The sequence below is a fragment of the Pelmatolapia mariae genome, linkage group LG10_11 (assembly GCF_036321145.2).
Source record: "Pelmatolapia mariae isolate MD_Pm_ZW linkage group LG10_11, Pm_UMD_F_2, whole genome shotgun sequence".
NCBI classification, from domain to species: Eukaryota; Metazoa; Chordata; class Actinopteri; order Cichliformes; family Cichlidae; genus Pelmatolapia; species Pelmatolapia mariae.
This window is the reverse complement of record NC_086236.1, coordinates 3,673,726-3,693,109: the sequence shown is the minus strand read 5'-3', so window position 1 is coordinate 3,693,109 and position 19,384 is coordinate 3,673,726. Positions and strand designations below refer to the sequence as shown.

Below are 19,384 nucleotides of genomic sequence, written 5' to 3'. Positions count from 1 at the left end.
ATCCGGTCTTTAAGTGATGATGTGATGAATCCTGCTTCGGGGCCCACTCTACTCTTTGTTTATTAAGGCTGTTGTGTTTTTAACATGTTTTAATGTTTTGTAGCTTGTTCTATTTAATCTCAACAAGCCCCTAAAAACAGTCAGTGATCACTGTCGGCCTCTCTCGGTTTTATTACCGCTAATCATTTTAAAGCTCAGTTTTTAAAACCTTACGATGTAACTCCAGCCCAGCCCATGCAGCAGTATATTAATAACTAACCTCGTATTGTGGATGGATTATGTCAGTTGTTCTCCCGACTAAAGTTTGGTCCGTTTACAGCCTTGTCCCTAACCTTCGGGAACCCTCACGTTAACTTTTATGGAGTGGAAAAAAAGTTAGCGTTCATCCTCCAGCTTCACTGTGTTTATGTTATGCTAACAAAGCTGTGTAGCTAGCAATCATGTAGCACATCATTATACACAGTGTTGGGGAGTAACGGAATACATGTACCGCCGTTACGTATTTAGAATACAAAATATGAGTAACTGTATTCCGTTACAGTTACCGTTTAAAAAGGTGGTATTCAGAATACAGTTACTTTGGTGAAATAAATGGATTACACGGCGGTACTTTCCTGTTTCATATTGTCGCGGGTCAGGATTGTTTGGGTTTGTTTGACAGCTACGCTCTGTTGCTCCAGGCGGCAGCGTTACGGTTGCCATGGTTACAGGGTGACGCTCTCTCTGCGTGTTTCCTGGGTGAGAGAGCGCTTTTTTGTTGTTGTTGTTGTTGTGCTAAGCTAAAAGGCAGAATGCTACAGGCATGGCCCTAAAGAATGTAGCCTCATGGGCAGTGTAGTCCGTGCTGCAGCGAGAATGGACTGCCATACACGTTATGTGTCTGTGAGCGAGGGAGGGAGAAAAAGGAAAAGTCCGAGCTGTCATGGAGCAAAAACGGGAGCTGGAAGCATGTAAATATAATAATAACCACTGCAGCCAAGAAGAGTGCCTGACGAGCCCATTTGTAAGTAAGCTATTAAGACTCGACTGTACACTGTGTTCGTGTTTTCCTCTGAAACAATAAGTTCCGTTGGAGCAGCCTTTCAACGCCTCTCTCTGTCTCTCACAAGCAAAGTTGACCCAGACAACAAAGTAAAGCTAGTTTTCAGCTACGAGCCCGACACGAACCCGCCATATTAGTCAGAGGTCCCTTTACTACGGTTCGGAGCCGCGGACCTTCAGTAACAGTAATAAATCACAGCAATAGTACATTCACGTAGTTGTAAACAGCATGATAATATATTAAGTAATCCAAAGTATTCAGAATACGTTACTCTCATTGAGTAACGTAACGGAATACGTTACAGAATACATTTTGGGGCATGTATTCAGTATTCTGTAATGGAATACATTTTAAAAGTAACCTTCCCAACACTGATTATACACCAGCTAGCCCAACTTCAGTAACCGTACAAACGTCACTGCTGCTTAGTTTTCTGTCTTCATTTATGTTGGAAGTGATAGCAGAGCTGTACGTCTTAATTTGTTTCGGAAATCTCTCCGTCAGAACATGCTATATTATATTCAGATGGAAACTAGCGAGCTAACTTCCTGCTAACTTTTAACTCTATTAAATTTCATAAATTCGGCTTTCATGGATGCCTGGATGTTAAACTTAATTGTTACACCTGGTAAAGCAGCAACGCTGATCATTTTATTACAGATGAAAGAATTTAGACAGTTTTTAACTCTCAGTGATGCCGCAGTGATCGTATGACTTTGGGACCTGCAGCGGAATTTGGGCCCAGGTTGCAGCTACATATTTATCATAAAGCCCTAAATGTGGTATTGATTTTGTTATTTCAGTTTTCAGTAGAAAGTGAATAAAGTTCATCCAATTATATCAAACTAGTCATTTTATTGTAGAAGAACTTAGCTCAGTTTTTTGTGTAATCAGTTTGAATCTTCCTGAGGTGGTGTATGTCGTGTTTTTAATGTTGCTATTGGAGCTTAACATGCAAGTTCTGAGGACAGGGTAAACACAAACAGATACCTGTCTGTTTATTAGGAGTGTTAAAGTCAAGCTTTACTTATGCTTTAAATGTAGGGCTTCACTTATTACTGACACACATGGCTGTAATGAGATCAGCGTTTCGCCTCCTACACTGTTTTTGGAGTGAACCCTCGTTCAGAACTGAGACTAATTCATTTTTCATTTGAATAAAACATTCAAACATTCTGCTTGTTTATGTTGCTGAGCACTTAGGTTTTCATTATTATTATTATTATTATTATTATTGTTATTATGTGCTCTCCGTGAGCATGTGACCTGCTTGTTTTACGCTTTGGTAGAAAACCAATTTGTTTTTGGTCGTGGGTGTTATGCTCAATGAGATAAGGCTGGATGTGGGAACAGAAAACCCTCCTGAAATTTCTCCTGGTAGATATTCCTCTTTAATTTTCAGGATCAGACGTGTGTTTGAAGGGAATAACAGGGAAAAATTCCTTTGTGGAAGCAGGTTGGGGAAGAAAGCTTCCTACGCTCCAATTTGGCATTTCAAACTGCTCCGCTGGGTTAAAAGTCTAATAAACAGCATGGAAGGGAAGGAGGAAAGCATTGCACAGATGACCTTTAAGACATTAAAGAAGAAAACATCAAGTTAACATTTGTGAAGCAAAACCGGAGTTTTAAAATGGCCCAAATTCTGAAGTCTAAATGACTTATTCTCACTCACATTATGTGAAAATAATGTTCCTCTTTTAGCCGAACCAAATAAAGACGATGCTGTTGTTGGGACTGCGTTGGGATATGTTTCACCCCATCCATAAAGACCAAAACAGGTTTTGGTAACAGGCTGTAAACAGGTCTGTTTCTGCTGTAAGTTAGGATATTTAAATACGGGACTCTTTGGGGATTTACCCACTTTTGGAGCCGGCTACGGGAGATGGGCGCTCGTATGAACACATATGAAAGAGGTGTCAGTCTTACCTTCAGCCTTAATAACAAAGAGTGAATAAGTGTAGCTCTGTGTGCTCTGTCACTTCAGCACAGTTGGGAGAAATGCTCCAGCAATAGAAGAAAAACACCTCCAGGCTTCAACAGTTTGATCAAGTCTTCTCATTTCATTGATTTAATCACTGATGCCAAAGCGAGCTCTTGATGATTAAAAATACGGCAATTAACTGCTGATTGGGGCGCCTGATACTCGGAGGCACTTTGCTCAAAATAGCCGGTTTGTTTCCGAGAGAAGCTGCAACGAAAAATGAAGGAACAGGAAAGGGAGTCGAAAAACTCTAAGACATTTGTCCTTTTAGAGGAAGCTTCAGAGCCGAGACACGGTTTTATAACTTTTAGAGATAATGAGCCAAGTAAAAGAGAAGAGGTTTAATTTCTATTAAAAGACTGCAGTTTTATTCTGAGTGCACTCAGCACTACAATTCCCAGCTAAAAGGCAATCATTCAGTCATTAAAAGGATGCTGGTACCAGTTCAGAAACACAAGGAAACTTTAACAGTCCTTTCAAAAGTTCAGATCTCTTTGATCAACGTCCACGGTTTCTGAATGTTTTTCCTGCAGCGCTGCTTTGAATGGCACACACATTTTAGCAACCACCAGGGACTTATGCAATCAAAAACTGTTTATTTGGCTCTCCCTTCAAAAGGAAACGCTTCCAAACTGCCTTTTTTTTCCCAAACACTCGACTGGTTGAGAACACATTCTTGAAATGCCTGCAAAATAATTTCAGAGTATACATTCATTTCCATAACTTGTCTGTGATTTTTATATATTATATATTTCACGGTCTAACAGAGGCCTCTCTCTCGCCTGCAGGACTGTTCCCAAACCCCCGAGGAAGACCAGGCCGATGGAGCTGAAAGGCCGACAAGTGTTTGGGGTTCCTCTACTCCTCAGTGCCCAGCAGACAGGAGAACCGATCCCCCCCTGCATCCTCCGAGCTCTGGTCTACCTGAGGACCAATTGTTTGGACCAGGTAAACCAACAAAAACCTGCAGGGATTGAAGAAGCTGTGTCAAAAATGCAGAGTGTCGTGTTATTCAGTGGCCATTTGTGTTTTATTAAAGTTGAAGAGACAATATTTTTTTCAAATTCTTAAAGCAAGTTTCACGGCCACATGTGCTTTTGGTGATACTGGGAAACAGTTTTAGTGAAACTGGCTTTTAAAAATCAAAATATAACCCTTAAAGTGGCTTTGTAATGACACATAACTGGGTGTAGACTGTGATGAAGGCTGACTAGTTTCCATAACATAAACGTTAAAAATCAGAATCACGAAGCATCGGGATTTGATTCAATTTCATCAAATGTAGTTTGATGAAATAAAAGTTTTTAGTACTACAACTGTTTGTTTCCAGTACATTAACTTTTGTAGTAGGAATTTTGTTGTTGTTGTTTACTACTTTTAACTCCAGTTGAATATTTCTTGAAAGTTGAGAGGAATTGAAAGCGTTAAGAAAAAATGTCTGCTGCAGTCATGTACAATAGTGTAAAATATGACAATAAGAACGTTTAATGTCTTTTACTTCCTCTCAGGTGGGCCTCTTCCGGAAGTCGGGGTTGAAGTCCCGCATCCAGTACCTCCGTGAGCTGGTGGAGTCTGATCCAGACGGAGTTTCATTCGAGGGCCAGTCCGCCTTCGACGTGGCCGACATGGTGAAGCAGTTCTTCAGAGACCTGCCCGAGCCAATTTTCACCAGCAAACTCTGCGAGTCCTTCCTACACATTTACCAGTGTGAGCAGATAACACTCAGTTCTGATTGATTGTCATAAGGGATCAATGGTTTGCTTTCCCAACATGCATCTTTAATAAGAGAAAGTTTAAGGACTTTAATCTTGCCATAAAAGCAATCTCGTCCCCTTCATGCAGATTTTCCGAAGGATCAGCAGCTGGTCGCGGCTCAGGCGGCCATTTTGCTGCTTCCGGATGAGAACAGGGAGGCGTTGCGGACGCTGCTCTTCTTCCTCAGTGATGTTGTGGCTTGCGTGGATGAGAACCAGATGACTCCCACAAACCTCGCCGTCTGCCTGGCGCCGTCTCTGTTCCACCTCAACACGCTGAAGAGGGACGCTAATGCAGCTAGGTGAGCCGAGGCCAAGAAAACGGTCTTAAAATGTGTTTCTGGGGCATCAACAGGCATCGGTTACCTCATCGCTTCTTCTAAGCAACTTTTAAAAATTGACATCAGACGTTTCTCTAACTGTGAGGAGTCACACAATCTCAGTATGGAAAGAGACGGAGGGCGTGAGGCGTCTGACCCACATTGTCAGAGTTATGCAAGTTTTAACAGCAGTTACATAAAGAGCTGGAGGTGTGGAGTCCACTCTGCCTGTATCTGTGTGTGTGTGTGTGTGTGTGTTGCTTTGGTTTTGGCCTAAAATGAAAGCAGATGAAGATCAGAAGAACTGGGAGATTTCTGTGAGAGCTGTTCCTCTCCTAAGCAGCTTGTTTTGCAGCTTTTAGCCCATTTACTGCAAATCGTTTATTTGATATCTTGCCTGGAGTAGATTTTCTGACACGTCTCATCCTGTTTGTCCTTAAACATAAAACCGAGCATCGTTTTCTCCTCAGAATTCTGTGAGGTGACGACGTCAATGCTGTTGTGGTCAAATTAGATAAAACTGAAGTAGCCTCGACTTTTTCGTGTGAAAGACCAAAGTCTCTCAAAAATCTTACAGTTTTTTAATAATCGATTCAATTTGGTAGCTTTGCAGTCTCTGTAGGTACCATTTTAACCCCTAATAACCAACAGTTTACCTTCTCCTTATGTGTGCCTGTTTATCTGACAGTGGGCAGGTTGCTCATTGAGGTGCTCAAAAGCGCTTTTTCTTCCTCATTTTTCCTTGCTGGATGGCAGTTTTCCGAAGCTCTCTGCTCTCACAGATCTCATGACTTCTGGATCTGATCCATCGTTTTCATATGTCTCTTCTCTGTTAGCGAAAACCCGCCGGCAGAGTGTACGCGGAGAACTTATTACATAAGCTCCACAGATTTCCATCTGACCTCAGCTTCACTCAGTCACATGAATAAGTAGATTTTCTGCCGCTCATCTGTACATATTGAGAAGGTGGTTTAGAAAACAGAAAAACTAGATGCACTGATGATATTCTGTAGTATTAGAGTTCATGTTTTTAAGGAAAGATCCAATGTAATAGTATTGAAGGCTCATGACTTGGCTTGTTCCGCTTTTGAATTCTCATGTCCGGTATTAGAGAGAAAATGTATTTTTGTCTTTTTTTTTTTTTTTTTTTATGCAAACGTTCAGCAGTGATTTGTTGGCTGTAGTTCAGTAGTAAAGGCTCTGAAAGGGTTCGTCATGTGAGCGCTTTGGCACGGGCGAGGTTCCCACGGCAGCAGCCGCTGCTTGTTGAGAGTAAGAGTGATACGTGCTTTCACGTTAAAAAGTCATCATAAGTCTCCAATAACACCAGAAAAAGTCACCAGACCTGTCGCTAGTCGCTTTTTAGGAAAACAAGTCACTAAGGGGGTCTGAAAACTCAATAAATATAGCGACTAAGTCACTAAGTTGGCAACACTGCATCAAGCCTGTCTTTTTAACCACTTTAGCTCCTGTTAAAGTTTTGTTAAACCAGGTTTAGGCTGGACGAACTGTTGGTTTGTACCTTCAGGAAGTCAAACAGTGAAGCTGCATTTTGCTGTTTTGGGCATCTTTGGACCAGTGTCGGTGATGAAACATGAGACGAGCCTCACGCTGAGACTAAAAAAGTCTGTTTCTTTGTTGTTGTGTTTTCTCCTTTCTTGGCGCGATACTGATGTAAACATGACAGAAACATTTCATGTTCACGGTTTCTTCCGTAAAAATGGAGGAAACTGTGGGAACAGCTGACACCTACTACAACTGTCAGTCCTGTCTTGCTGTGTAAGTTTTATCTTTCTTTTCTTTTCTAACTTTCTCTCAGCCTTTTTTACATAAGCCACTTTGAATTGCCGTCTTGTTGAAAGGTGCTACACAAATAAGCGTCCCCCCTCGTCCTTTGTTTTTTGTCTGTCAGCCTTCCTTTCTCTCTCCACCCTCGCTCCGCTCATTCTTTCCTCATATATCTCCTCCTCTGCCTCCTCTTTCGTCTCTCATTCGTTTAATCACCCTTCTTTCAGCTTTTCCTCTCTCTACCTTCTTCCTCCCTCCTTGCCTTTCCTTTTCATCTCCACCTCTTCCTCTTTCCACTTTGCCTCTTTTCCTCCCTTCAGGCTGACGGGACGGATGATGGAAGTGACACAATCAGCACTTTGTGCCTCCCGTTTTCCCTCGAGCTAAAGTCCCGGCCCGTCAGAAATCATGTCACACTTTGTGCTGGGAACAATAACTCGGGGTGGGGGGAGACTGCCGCTCGCTGCCGTTTCCCACAGATCTATGAAATCTCATCTGGTGTTTCTGCTCTGACAGAACTCACCACTCCCACAGAGTTATACTCTCTTGCATCTGACCAGCTGGGGTTGCTGGAAGTACCGTGTAATTTCTCAGTTAAAAAAAAAAAAAGAAGCTCATCTCTTACACTCTTAAACAACTTGAAAGGAAAAACTATTTTCTGTGAATACATCCAGTCAGCCTCAGTCGGTTCAGTGTAGGGGTTTTCCAGAAAACATGACCTTCTGAAGGTGGTAATTCCTGATATATGCACAAAGCCTAAAATGCTGTGACGCTGACACGTCCCCAAAAAACCAAAAAGTATAGAGTTGCAGGGTTCCTGTGGCTTCTTCAAAAAAGGCATTAAATTAATTTGATAATAACATTCATAATGTTTTTGCCCCAAACAAACAATTACTTGACTGAAATCTACAAATCTTCCTGCCAATTTGACCACATTCCTACATAAAAGAAACCCAAATGAATAAAACTGTTTTTAAAACCTGATGACTGTAATCTGACAGTGGCATAAAGTTTAAAACAATAAGCTTTGACGGCATGATGCTGGGTGGAGGAACCACTATGGAAGGATTATTCCTGCTTAAAAAACAGTTGGGAGAAAGTTGGGAAGGAAAACCAACTTTGTTCTCGGTAACCAACCCCGAGTACTTAAAGTACTCCTCTCATAGGAGATGATAACAGGATGTTGAACTTGCTCCTGTGGTGTCGTTGCTGTAGGTCCGGTCACAGGAAGTACAGCCTCGGCCGCCCGGATCAGCGAGACCTGAGCGAGAACCTGGCCGCCACCCAGGGCCTGGCTAACATGATCACCGAGGTCCAGAGACTGTTCCAGGTACCACCAACCCGATCCAAAGGACGTTTATAAGCATGAAAATACATTTTTAAGAGATTAAAAGATCCAAATCATCTTTCTGTAGCTTCCAGAGTTTTGTCCCGGCCAGAGTCTAACCGCCAGTGATGACGTCTTCACTGAGGAGTCCAGAGGAGGCCTGGTTACCTTGAGTCAAAGCGGCGGTGAGGAGGACTTGGAGGAGAGAAGGCGCAAACTGCAGCTGAGCACCCAGCAACTCCTGAAGGAGGCCAGGGAGAAGAGCCGAGGCTGGGAGAGCCACCCGGCTCCAGATCACGTGGAGCTGGCCTACAAGAAGGTGAATGTGGGGGGGCGGGGGAGGAGGAAGTGACATCATCACGCGGTTTCTGTGTCGCACTATGAAGGCTCGAAATTAACCTTAAGGCCTGCCTCTAATTTATCATCTCTGCTCATCTTCAGATGGACGATGGCTGCCCGCTGTGGATGTGGCGAGGCTCTGTGGAGGTGGACGCCGCACAGGGGGAGCTGCTCCACCGGCTGCTGAGGGAGCAGCAGCTGTGGGAGGAAGGCCTTCATCAGGCCGCCGTCATCCAGACCTTGTCCAAGGACGCAGACGTCTACCGCTACCTCCTTCAGGGCCAAGGTCACGGCCTGGGCTCGCAGCCCCTACAGGAGCACCTGCTAATCAGGTAATGAGCCACAGCGAGCCCGCGAGCGCTCGCCTCGACCTGCTGAGCTCTACAGAGCAGGGAGGACGGGGGAGTTGAAGCTGAAAGTACCCTCAAAGTGTCACTTTGAGTTACACTGAAACAAAGCATATCTTTTGTGTGCGTGAGGTTTGAATGGGGGGGGGGGTTGATGAAATTTTAATCCGAGCCTGAAGTCAGATGAGACATGACAGTATCTGTGTTTACAGTTGGCCCGCGTCGCTGGTGCACCTTTTCTCCTTCAGACTCCCTGCCTCTGTGAGCGCTGTGAGCATGAACTCAGAGTTACCCCTGACTAAGAACTAAAAATCACCACTTCTGCATAATGCATTCAAACGAGGTCTTTTACTTTCACCAAATCCCTCACGGAGACCCAACCAGAACATTAGTGTGGCTCTGAGGACCCATGGGCTTCGAATGAAAACGTCAATCTTTAAAAAATAAATAGTTTCATTTGTTTGAAGGAGGGAAAACACTGAAAGCAGCTGGTCGGGGTCTATTTGAACCACCTTTGGTGTAACGCTTAATAACTTCCCCAGCTGATGGCCTACACTGAAGCAAATTTGCATTTATTTACAGCAAGACTTTCAACACATATTCAACAGAAATGAAATAAAGACGATATTTAGCACAAAGAAGGCTGATTGTAGTTTGGTTGGAGGATTTGTATGACTGAGTCCTTTTGCTTGAGAGGCTGCTTAGTTTAGATGTCAACGGCGAGACAAACATCACTCGGACAGGTGGAAATGTTGCATTTAGATGGGACTATTTTCAGCGGCAGATTATTCCACACAGTAAAAATAATGTTGTGGGAGCAGTTTTGAACTCTCAGAAATATTTTATTCTCCTTTGTGACATGAATCGCTCCCTCCTCAGGATCTGGCAGGCAGACCCGTCCTCCGGCCTGACGTACCTCTCCTCTGTGTCTACCGAACTCCCCGAGGTGCTGGCGGAGGGGATCAGGGTCCACACCCACATTTGCCTCTACCTGCTGGAGCCCACAGGAATCAGGAAGACCCGACTGACACACCTCTGTCGCACAGATACAAGGTGAGGAGACGTTTTAAAGTGATCTGAGCCGGAAGTAGAAAGCATTTAAATTTGTTTACAGTAAAGTGGCCAAACGGTCCTTTAAGTTTAAAGGCTGAAGGGTGAATTATGCAGGCTTCCGTGAGAAGCCTATTAAAAGAAATATCTGGAGAGAGCGCTTAGTCCATCTTATCTCTCTTAATTGAGCCCGTTCTGTGTTTTTGACCTCTGCCAGCACCCATCTGCAGCTCCTCCCTGTAGGTGAGCAGATGAGAAAAAGGAGGAGGAGCAGGTCTCCTCCTCATGATTCATGCCCTTTGAAACTAAGTTGCTGCAGATTTTCTGCTGCTTACGTGAGCAGGCTGACTCTCGGCGGAGCCCTGCAGCTCCATTTGTCTATGCTGATTAAATGAAACTAACCCTCCGTGCCACAGAAAGCAGGTGGCGGTGGCGCTCTCGTAGCGCTCATCCCTGTCATTGAACTACACGGGAAGGTGCTGTAGGCAGCGACACTGATTCAGTGTGTGGGAGGCACATTTCTCCCAAAATCCTGCGCATATGTAAGTTCTCAGGTTTGATCTGGTCGAGCCATTTCATATTTTTTTATTGATCCTTCACAAACGAAGCAATGGTGATCTATCCTGTACCTGACGAGACATTATAATGATTGTAATTACTATAATAAATCCTCAGGGAACCACGAACAGCTCCACAAGATTTCATAGATGGAAAAAAAGAACTGGGCCACACCTTTTAATCTTTGAATTTGGATGTTTTAAGGGCTCAAAATCTCATCTGGCATTAACATCATCACAGAAACTGCACCAGGAGCTTCGTTGCGTGGGTTTCCTTAGGCGCAACGTGCACGTGGTACAGTTCTTTTGTCCATATAAAGTCTCGATAACTACTGTGGCACTGCTCTGGGAATAAAATAAGACACAAAATTAGGTACAATAACTCCCCTGGGAACCATGAACATCTCAAAAATGTAATGGTGACTCATCCTTCCTCCTGCAGTGGATTCAAAAATTACAAAAACATCAATAGTTTTTATTTTATTGCATTAAACAGCTGCAACAGGTCTTCATGGTTCCAAGAGGATGCATCCCACTTGCTCCGGTGTCCTAAATGTGACGACAGAAGTGATGTCTCAGCTGCTTACAATAGGTATCCTTGAATATTGCTCCATCCTAGAGGACGGACTGCCACGTAGATTTGTTCCTGGTTCCCAGAGGAATTACCACACTGACGTTGGTGTCATGGACTCATTTGTGCGTGTAGCATTGGCGTGGTACCCATGACAGCAGTGTCGAGCAGAATCCATAATGCCAGCGTGATTATGATCATTCTTTCGGGAAACATCTCTGCACACGTTTCATAGCAGTCCATAAGTGAGAATAGGGTACATCCCCTGGGAACCATGAACAGCTCTACAAAATAAGTAACATGAACCTACAGGTGGAAAACCTGCACCACTGCTCCCAGAAAACTGTTATACACCAAAGCTTCTACACAAAGCTCAGGATGTATCCTCTGGAACCAGAAACATGTCTATAGTACTGCATCCAGTTTTTGATAAAGACCAGACCAATCAATGCTGTCCATAGAGACACAAGTATCACAAATAAAATTTCAAAGAATGCAATTTGTCAGGATTTTCTGCCGTTTCACTTTTGATTTCCTAATTTTCCCTGAATGTCGTCGCCATGTGAGAAAATGAACTCCAGTCAAAGAGTGAAAATGGTGATTTGCTACATGAGACGGAGGGCAGAACAGCAAAGACGGGTTTGATCTTTCACTGTGTGATTATCTCAGCAGGCTTTTCAGTCGGCCCATTACGACTGAAGTGAAAAGAAGCGCACAATCACACACTGGCGTCTGTTTCTGATGAGTACGTGCTGAATAAAGAGCCGCCTGTGAAACTGAAACTGTTATCCACAGCGACGTAGAGCGCATACAGAAGTGCAATCGGCTTCATTTCCAGGCAAACATCGGCCCGCTCGCGCTCCTGTTACGCAAGAGTGATCACGTAAGAAAGAAGTGAAAACGCCCAGAGGGATGAGTGCCTTCACTCTTCCCTTTGTCCAACTTCCTCTCGCCTTTAATTTCCTCTCATCTAAACATCTGTGATGCGCCAGCCTGTCTCGGGCTTATTTGCTGTGGCATTAATTTTAAGTGCTTGTTAGCTTTCAAGGCAAGACAACAGATCCACTGCATCAAGGTCAGCGGGGCTTTTTACAGTACAGGGCTGTGAAGAAGATCCTATCACCTCCAGAGGAAATTAAACACGTTACAGCCTCAACGAGAGGAGGGAGGGAGCGGGGAAAGCAACATGGATTTTCAGGCTGAAGCTCAGATGCTCTGTTACCATGCACCTGTTCTTACTCAGGTTTAGATGACAAGCCTGAATAGAAGAACTTATAAACAAGAACTGCAGACATGTATTTAAGGGACTTCATACCTCAGTCAAAATCTCTGAATACCTTCTTTGTCTTCTCATCCAAAGCTCTCAGACATAAGGACAGAGACTTTTGAGTTTTTGATGTGCCTGCCATGCTTCCTGCACTGACCCCTGACTAAAAAAAACAAACCAAGACCGTAAAACATTTGACCAACATTCGAAACAGTCTTGGTGCTCATTTGAGTCCAAGCTTTAAGAAATCCAGCAAAGAAATACGTCCATCAACAGTCTAAAAAAAACGGAAGGGGGCAGTACTTCCTCTGTGCTCTGGCTAAAACTGCAGCCCCCTGGTGGCCTATGCAGGTACTGCAGGTGGGCCCCGATAAGTCATTTGCAAAATATAGCTTTAAAAAAAAGTCGTTAGATATTAAAAGATATTAAAACTTAATCCTCTGGGATAAAGCGATAGACTAAAATGCCCAAACCGATCCCAGGATCCAGTCGTTTGGGGTTTCAAAATCAAAAAGGATTTTTTGAGTCCTGCAGGCCTCCATCTCTCAGCTTTTAATAAACGTGATGAAATTGTGAAACTGAAACTGAAATTATGTTTTTTAAGTATGGCGTCAGTACTTATTGTTAAGGCCTTTACACACGTGAAGTCCGTGCCCATTTCTTTTGTGTTAAAATTATTTTTTGGTCTATTTAATTGGATTAATTTTATTTTTTCTCTAGATCAAGCTTGGTTTTTCTGATTTTTTTTTTTTTTGCAGTGAGCTCAGTGTGTCCACACGTCTCACGACAAGTTTGAGCTGTAAAATTCTGAGTTCCACGTTTGTTCCTAATGCGCTCGGTGTGTATCAGCCTTTATTCCAAATTTTTGAAGCTATTTTTGATCCTGATGTGAATCCTGATCTAAAGCCATTGATGGAGACTCAAGTTCAAAATCAGAAGATTGACCAATGTAAGTCCTGAACGACAGGTGTTGCACTCAGGCGAAACCTCATCAGAGCTGATTTAGGAGCATGTTTTTCGAGTGTCATCTTTTCAAACTGCTGCTGCGTCTCCCTGAAATCCGACACAATCATAAACTTGTGTTTTGGTCCTGCTGTGGCGGCAAAACGCAGGAGGTTACAAAAATGAACAGCAGCAGACATGATGTCACTTGTGTTGTCGCGCAGAGACATTTGTGTGCCTGTAATGGTGTAATAGTTCCCCTGTCCCACCTTTTTCCCGCTGACACACCTCCTCTGTGTTTTATCTTCCAGGGGTCGGTCGCAGGAGTGGCACAGCAAGGTGAGCGGACTCCGCCTGGCCTCCGGTCTGCTGGCCATCAAAGACTCCTTCAGAGCCGAGTACAAAGAAACAAAGATATGAGCCCATGCAGAGAAAGTCAGGCTCACCTGGAGCGCTCCTCCTCCTCCTCCTCCTCCTCCTCCTCCTACTCTTCTTCACGTCTGGTTGAACTGCAAACCGAGCAGAATGCAGGACGAAACGGGGCGGACCGCACCGTCGCTGTCCTGCGTCTTTCTGGAAGTTTTAAAACTCTGCCGTTGGAGTTTTCTCTATATGTTTGCTTTTTACTGTGGGTGACCTTGCGGATTGCCAGCAGCACCTCTGCACTCCCTGCTGTGCCTGTTACGCTTCACACTCAAGTTCACACACAGACACACAAAAATGCAAAGCATGGCGAGCTTTGACAAAGGACGTTTTGATGGGAGGGTGAAAAAGCTGAGGCTGGTTTGACTTTGAGGAAAAAAAGGAGCAAGTGTGACTTCTGGAATAATGGCATCACCGGCAGGAAGAGAAGGAGGCAGGGGAAGCTGCCGGGACAAAGACAGGAAGCGAGGACAGAAAACATCAGGAAGCAGACTTTCAGCCACCAGAGAGCGGCTGCTGTATCAAACCTGTGACCGAGAACAAAGAAAAGGAACGACGTGCGGCCGTCCTGAACGCCTTAAAAGGACATCGAAAGCTGTGAAGTCGGCTCGACGGTTCTAGAGACGGTCCGGCTAAAGCAATCGGGAAAAATCTGAGGAGAGACGAGCAAATCGTCTTTCTCGAGCTTGGCGGTGACTGCAGGGCGGTGATGCCTGTAATAAAGTGGACTTTCTAATGCCTACACACACTTTTTGCCATCACCAGAACTTCTAAATTCGCTCCTGTGACGGTTCGCAGACGAGCGATATCTACCTCTACACGGGACGACGCCGCGGTGGTGAAAACTCGGAGGCCGAACTCCAGGATTTTTTTTGAACTTTGTATTTATTCTTGTACAAATCTTCGAGTGTTGCTTTTAAAGCCTGCTTGACCTGAATACTGCATGAAAAAGTCATTAAATTCTATATCAGATTATTTAACTTTAAAGTATATCTGAATACAAATGTTCTATCCAGATATGTTATTTAATTCCTGGCTTTGTGTGTGAAACCTATCCGTGCCAAACACCTAATTAAAATGTTTATTTCTCCTCAAACCTGCTTCCTGTTGTTATTTCTCCCTCTCTCTCTCCTCTGTGACTCGTCTGACTGCCAAACAGATTACCGACTGTAATTTTGCGGGAAGGCGGGGGAAACAGCAGGCAGCGTGAAGATGAGGTGCCACACTGCGCCACTGAAGCACAAGAGATTAATAAGTCTGGCAATGCGATCCAAAAAAACCTTCCAACCCTCACCTCTTCCTCCTCCTCATAAACATGCAATGTATTATGCAAATCGTGTCTTTTGCATAAGGCTAATTTGCATATCTTATTGATTCATCTCTCAGATCACATGGTTAAACTGCTGATAAACGCGATAAGACGGAAACGTGAAGTAGAAATACTTATTGGGGCAAAGACGTCGTGCTCCGGTCCAAACAGGCTTTTAAGGAAGAGAGAAATGAGAGAAAACAGAAGTCCCTGCAGGCGGTTTCATTTCCATACAAGTCTGTTCTTCCATATGGTGCTAAAACACCACGAGCTGAACTTTGGATGAACTCAGGTCAAAGGTTCAAGAAGCCGGCCAAGACTAGAAATCACAAAATAACGTGTACCAGTCCGCGAGTCGTTTGGTACCGGGCCACGAGAGTTGAGGCTTGGGTATGAAATGTATGGTTTTTATCGTTTTTTTTTTTTTTAATCGTTAACTTGGTTTCCCTGGTTCTGTTCCCGTGTGTTATGAATAAATCTTATTTTTTTGGTACTGGCGCTGGTCTTATTTTGTTGTATTCATCCACAACACCTTAAAGGCCGGTCCATGAAAATATTGTCGGACATAAACCGGTCCATGGCCCGGGTGGGGACCGCTGTCTTACATAATCCAAATGTTCTCATTGTTAATACTATACTTTTACTTGGGTAATACTTTGGTTACTATATATAACTTATTAATTCTTTCATTTTCTGTTACTATGTTATTACTGAGCCGTAATACAAAGTGGGGTTTTTTTTTATACCTCAAGAGGTGGTGGAGACCAAAACTGGAGTTAAAAGATTAAAAGATTACTGGACTTACATTCCTGAGACAAACGCAGACACGGGTCCAGTGGGATGATAACTTCGCCAGAATGGACTCAAGCTAACACGTGCTCTGTAAAGACAGACTACAGTCATGCCCCACAGTGGTAGCCAAAATACATGCAACTTAAATATAACCAGAAACACACAAGTACAAGTAAAACTTTATCTTTGAAGGTAAAGAACAGAGTTTAAGTTTAGAAAAGTTTCTTATGAAACGAGGATTTCAGAAGGAAGTCAACACTGGGAAACAAAGAAGAGACAGTTGAATAAAGAGGGAATCTGTCACAACAAGAAAATAAAACATGAAATTACACTGCTTAACGAATTATTTGGTAATTATGAAAATAATTTTTTGCATTGATGTAATGCTTCAGTATGCACAACCCTTTCAGCTGAAATCGTTTTAAAGCTAAAATCTACATGTTATTCATTAATTTTCAAATGTAAAAATTCACAAAAAAAGCTGAAAAAATAGTAAAGCTGTTGATTTAACAAGTTAAATTACAGTTATTTACTCACAGTCCTGCAAAGTTGAAAATTTATGCTTTCCTTAACATTTTCCAAATCTGATTGCAGTCTTTGCCGGCCCTTTCTGGCCCCGGAGCCTCATGTTTGACACCCCTGGTTTAGACAATTCAAACTACTCAATTCCACTTCTAGAGAACCTCACTTTTCAAAGTCATGCTGAAGATGATAAAGAAAATTGGAGTTGAATCTGCCGACACAAACAAACAGATTGCATCTTTGTGGCTGTATGTACAGACACCTGCTTTTTACCTGCACTTCTCAGGTGAGCCCCCATCCCGAACCTGAGCACGTTGTTCAGCAGGTTTGATCTCCACAGGCGTCGTCACCAACTGCCAGGCCCTAAAACCATCCAGGCCTTCTAACCCAGCGCGAGACATAAAGGAGAGGGAATAAACTTCAGCTGAAAGGACTGAGTGATGATAATCGTCTCTCCCACTGAGGCAGGAGGGTTATTGCTTCTGCAGGTGTTACTGAGGTGGCGGTGGCATGGCGAGCAGTCTCCTCCCGGGGCGACTGTCAAAACACCTTTAACGCCGTCCTTCAGCAGCAGCAGCGTGGCAGCACCCAAAAGAATAAAAGAATAAACTAAAACAGAGGCTCTGCGGAAGCCTGATGAATGTTTCATGAAGGAATTATTGCCTGAGAAGGTACTGAGATAAAGTCCCGGGACGTATGGGACGATAAGAGACAACTAGAAAGGAGAGGGACTTTATATTTTTCATAAGCTTCAAAGATGGGTCACAGGAAGACATCTTCAGAAGTCTTCTAACAACTATTGTATGGCTTGTGGCCATTCTTGGAGACATACAATTTTTATATCTACCGCAGTGCACATCTGTCTGGGGGGTAAAGGCAGACTCAACAATTACAAGCTCGCGGGCTGCCTCGAGGAAGTGTGTGATGTATAATTAAGTTCATCAAATGGGTTTGTTTGCCTCACACTTTGAGTTTCTGAGAAACAAAGGCCACTTTCTCACACGAGTCATGAAAAGTGAAGACTAATTGTTATCTGAAATGCAGCGCGAATCAAATGTGACTTTCCATACATCACAGTCAGGGACGCAGGGTGGGCGGACGCAGAGGACAGCAATTAGAGTCAAAATACATGCAAAACACTTCACACTGAAAAAAGCTTTAAGTCAATCTGTGGACTTTATGTGTGATTAACGTGTTACGCAAACCTCCTTTAAAGGAACGAGTTCGGTGTCTGAAGAAGACGAGACACGGTGAAAACTGGAAATACAGCAGAGGTGAAAGCTCGAGTCCATCAGCCACAGCTCTCTGTCGTTGCCTTCACGCGTCCAGAAATGATGCTACAACTGCTGATAGCAAAGCCCTTTGTGTATTTTTATTTTGTGTGGATATTGTTCACACTCTCAGATTACTAGCTAACATTACAAACTAACTAGCTAACCGAATACACTGCACTAAAAACCTGTGTATGATTGTTTGGTATATTGCCCGTACAGTTGCCCATAATTCTAATGAAAAGCACCAACTTGTCTGCAAACACTTGCCAACTACCAGCAAAGACGTGGTAAAACTTGAAAAAGTACAATGCAAACTGGACCGGAGAAGGTGCACCTTCAAAAGTAAAATTTGTGCCTCAGCATGTTTCAAAAGGAGCAACTTTTTGAAGGGTAGTATTGCTTGGATAGTTGCTGGCAACTGTGGACGACTGCTGCAATCACGAGGGGGGATTTGCTAACCTGTCACACGTTTTCTCCTGCAGGAGGTTGCCAGATGGTCGCGGACCAGTGCAACTGAGGCCTTATTCACTTGTCCAAGCCAGACAAATCAACGTTGCTAGCAGTCACATGTCTGCAAAGGCAGTTACATGTTCGTGTCACATTTTAAACACAGACTCAGAAGTAGCATGTCCCACTTTTATACTGTCTATGATTCAACATCAGCAGACTAATAGCTTAAGGTTGGATGTGAGCTGAAAAAGCAAACAATCCTTCTGCTTCTTGTTTTTTAGAGCTAATATTAGCTAATGCGGGCCTGCTAATACAAAATGCTAGCTCTGCTAAGTCTTATTTAGCATCATTAAATTATTCAAACGAGGTCTAGTAACTTCACCGTCCATTTTCATAGTACTTTATGTTTAATAACCATGTTAGATGAACTCATTTAGCAACATATCTAACTAGCATTCCAGTCAGATATGATTAACTACAGTTTGTTGTATTAGTTCATAAGGTCATAGAGTATTGATTTTAACCATCAGTAAACAATATAATTACAAAATATGCATAGCTAACATTTGCTTTTTAGAGTAATGAAATCTCATAGCAGATTTTTATTTATGTAGCCAAATTAAAGCTAGCTAGCTAAGTCAAATTTACAGCTGACTTTGACTTAGCAGACCTTAATGTTGGCATACATAACATGAGATACAAAAGTATAACGTCAGTTTTGTGTGCTGAATACCTAAACACCGTTTCATTGATATTAGCTTACACACAAACACAAGTAATAATATTATTACTGCAAATAGCAATCTCAGATTTTTCAAGGCTTTTTAAATTCATATTTTGTATCTCTGTCTTTCCTGGGTGAGGGAAAAAAAAAATCATGTTAATCAGGGTCTACAAAACGCTGGGTACGCTGATGAGCCAGGTGTAAACTACCATGTGATCTCTCTGTGTAATGACATCCAATCAATGGGCCTTTCCAGCTGCACTTTCGGAAATTAAACCCAATGAGCAAAAGTGGCACCCATCCATCTCTGTGCCTACACTTCCCAACGTAGAATCCCACAGATTGGCCGTCATTATCCAGACAGATCACGTGTTAACAGCATGAAGTGGAAACAGGGTCTCAATGAGCAGCAGCACATGTAATCTACCTCTGCTTGAAAAACAGCCAGTTTATCCTGTGATATCCAAGATCGTAATCAAAATGCTTTTACTCACACACCAATGAACCGATTTCAGAGCTTTACCCTCTGAAGGGCCGCTGTGTACACATTTTTATTCCAGAATAGCTCCCGACCACAGAGTTTGTGTTTAAATATATCCGACCAA

General features: G+C 43.2%; 1 protein-coding gene across 3 annotated transcripts in view; it reads left to right on the top strand.

Annotated features, from left to right (window-relative positions):
- si:dkeyp-23e4.3 (rho GTPase-activating protein 7) overlaps positions 1-14,816 on the top strand; it is a 107,815-nt gene extending 92,999 nt beyond the window's left edge. For all 3 annotated transcript variants that reach the window (XM_063486714.1, XM_063486713.1, XM_063486716.1), the window contains exons 10-17: positions 3,812-3,971; positions 4,532-4,730; positions 4,866-5,079; positions 8,101-8,215; positions 8,301-8,531; positions 8,654-8,883; positions 9,778-9,951; positions 13,597-14,816. In XM_063486714.1, coding sequence (XP_063342784.1) covers positions 3,812-3,971; positions 4,532-4,730; positions 4,866-5,079; positions 8,101-8,215; positions 8,301-8,531; positions 8,654-8,883; positions 9,778-9,951; positions 13,597-13,705 — 1,432 coding nt within the window. In that variant the 3' untranslated portion in view covers positions 13,706-14,816. The remainder of the gene's footprint in view (positions 1-3,811; positions 3,972-4,531; positions 4,731-4,865; positions 5,080-8,100; positions 8,216-8,300; positions 8,532-8,653; positions 8,884-9,777; positions 9,952-13,596) is intronic.
- The last annotated feature ends 4,568 nt before the right edge of the window (positions 14,817-19,384 follow it).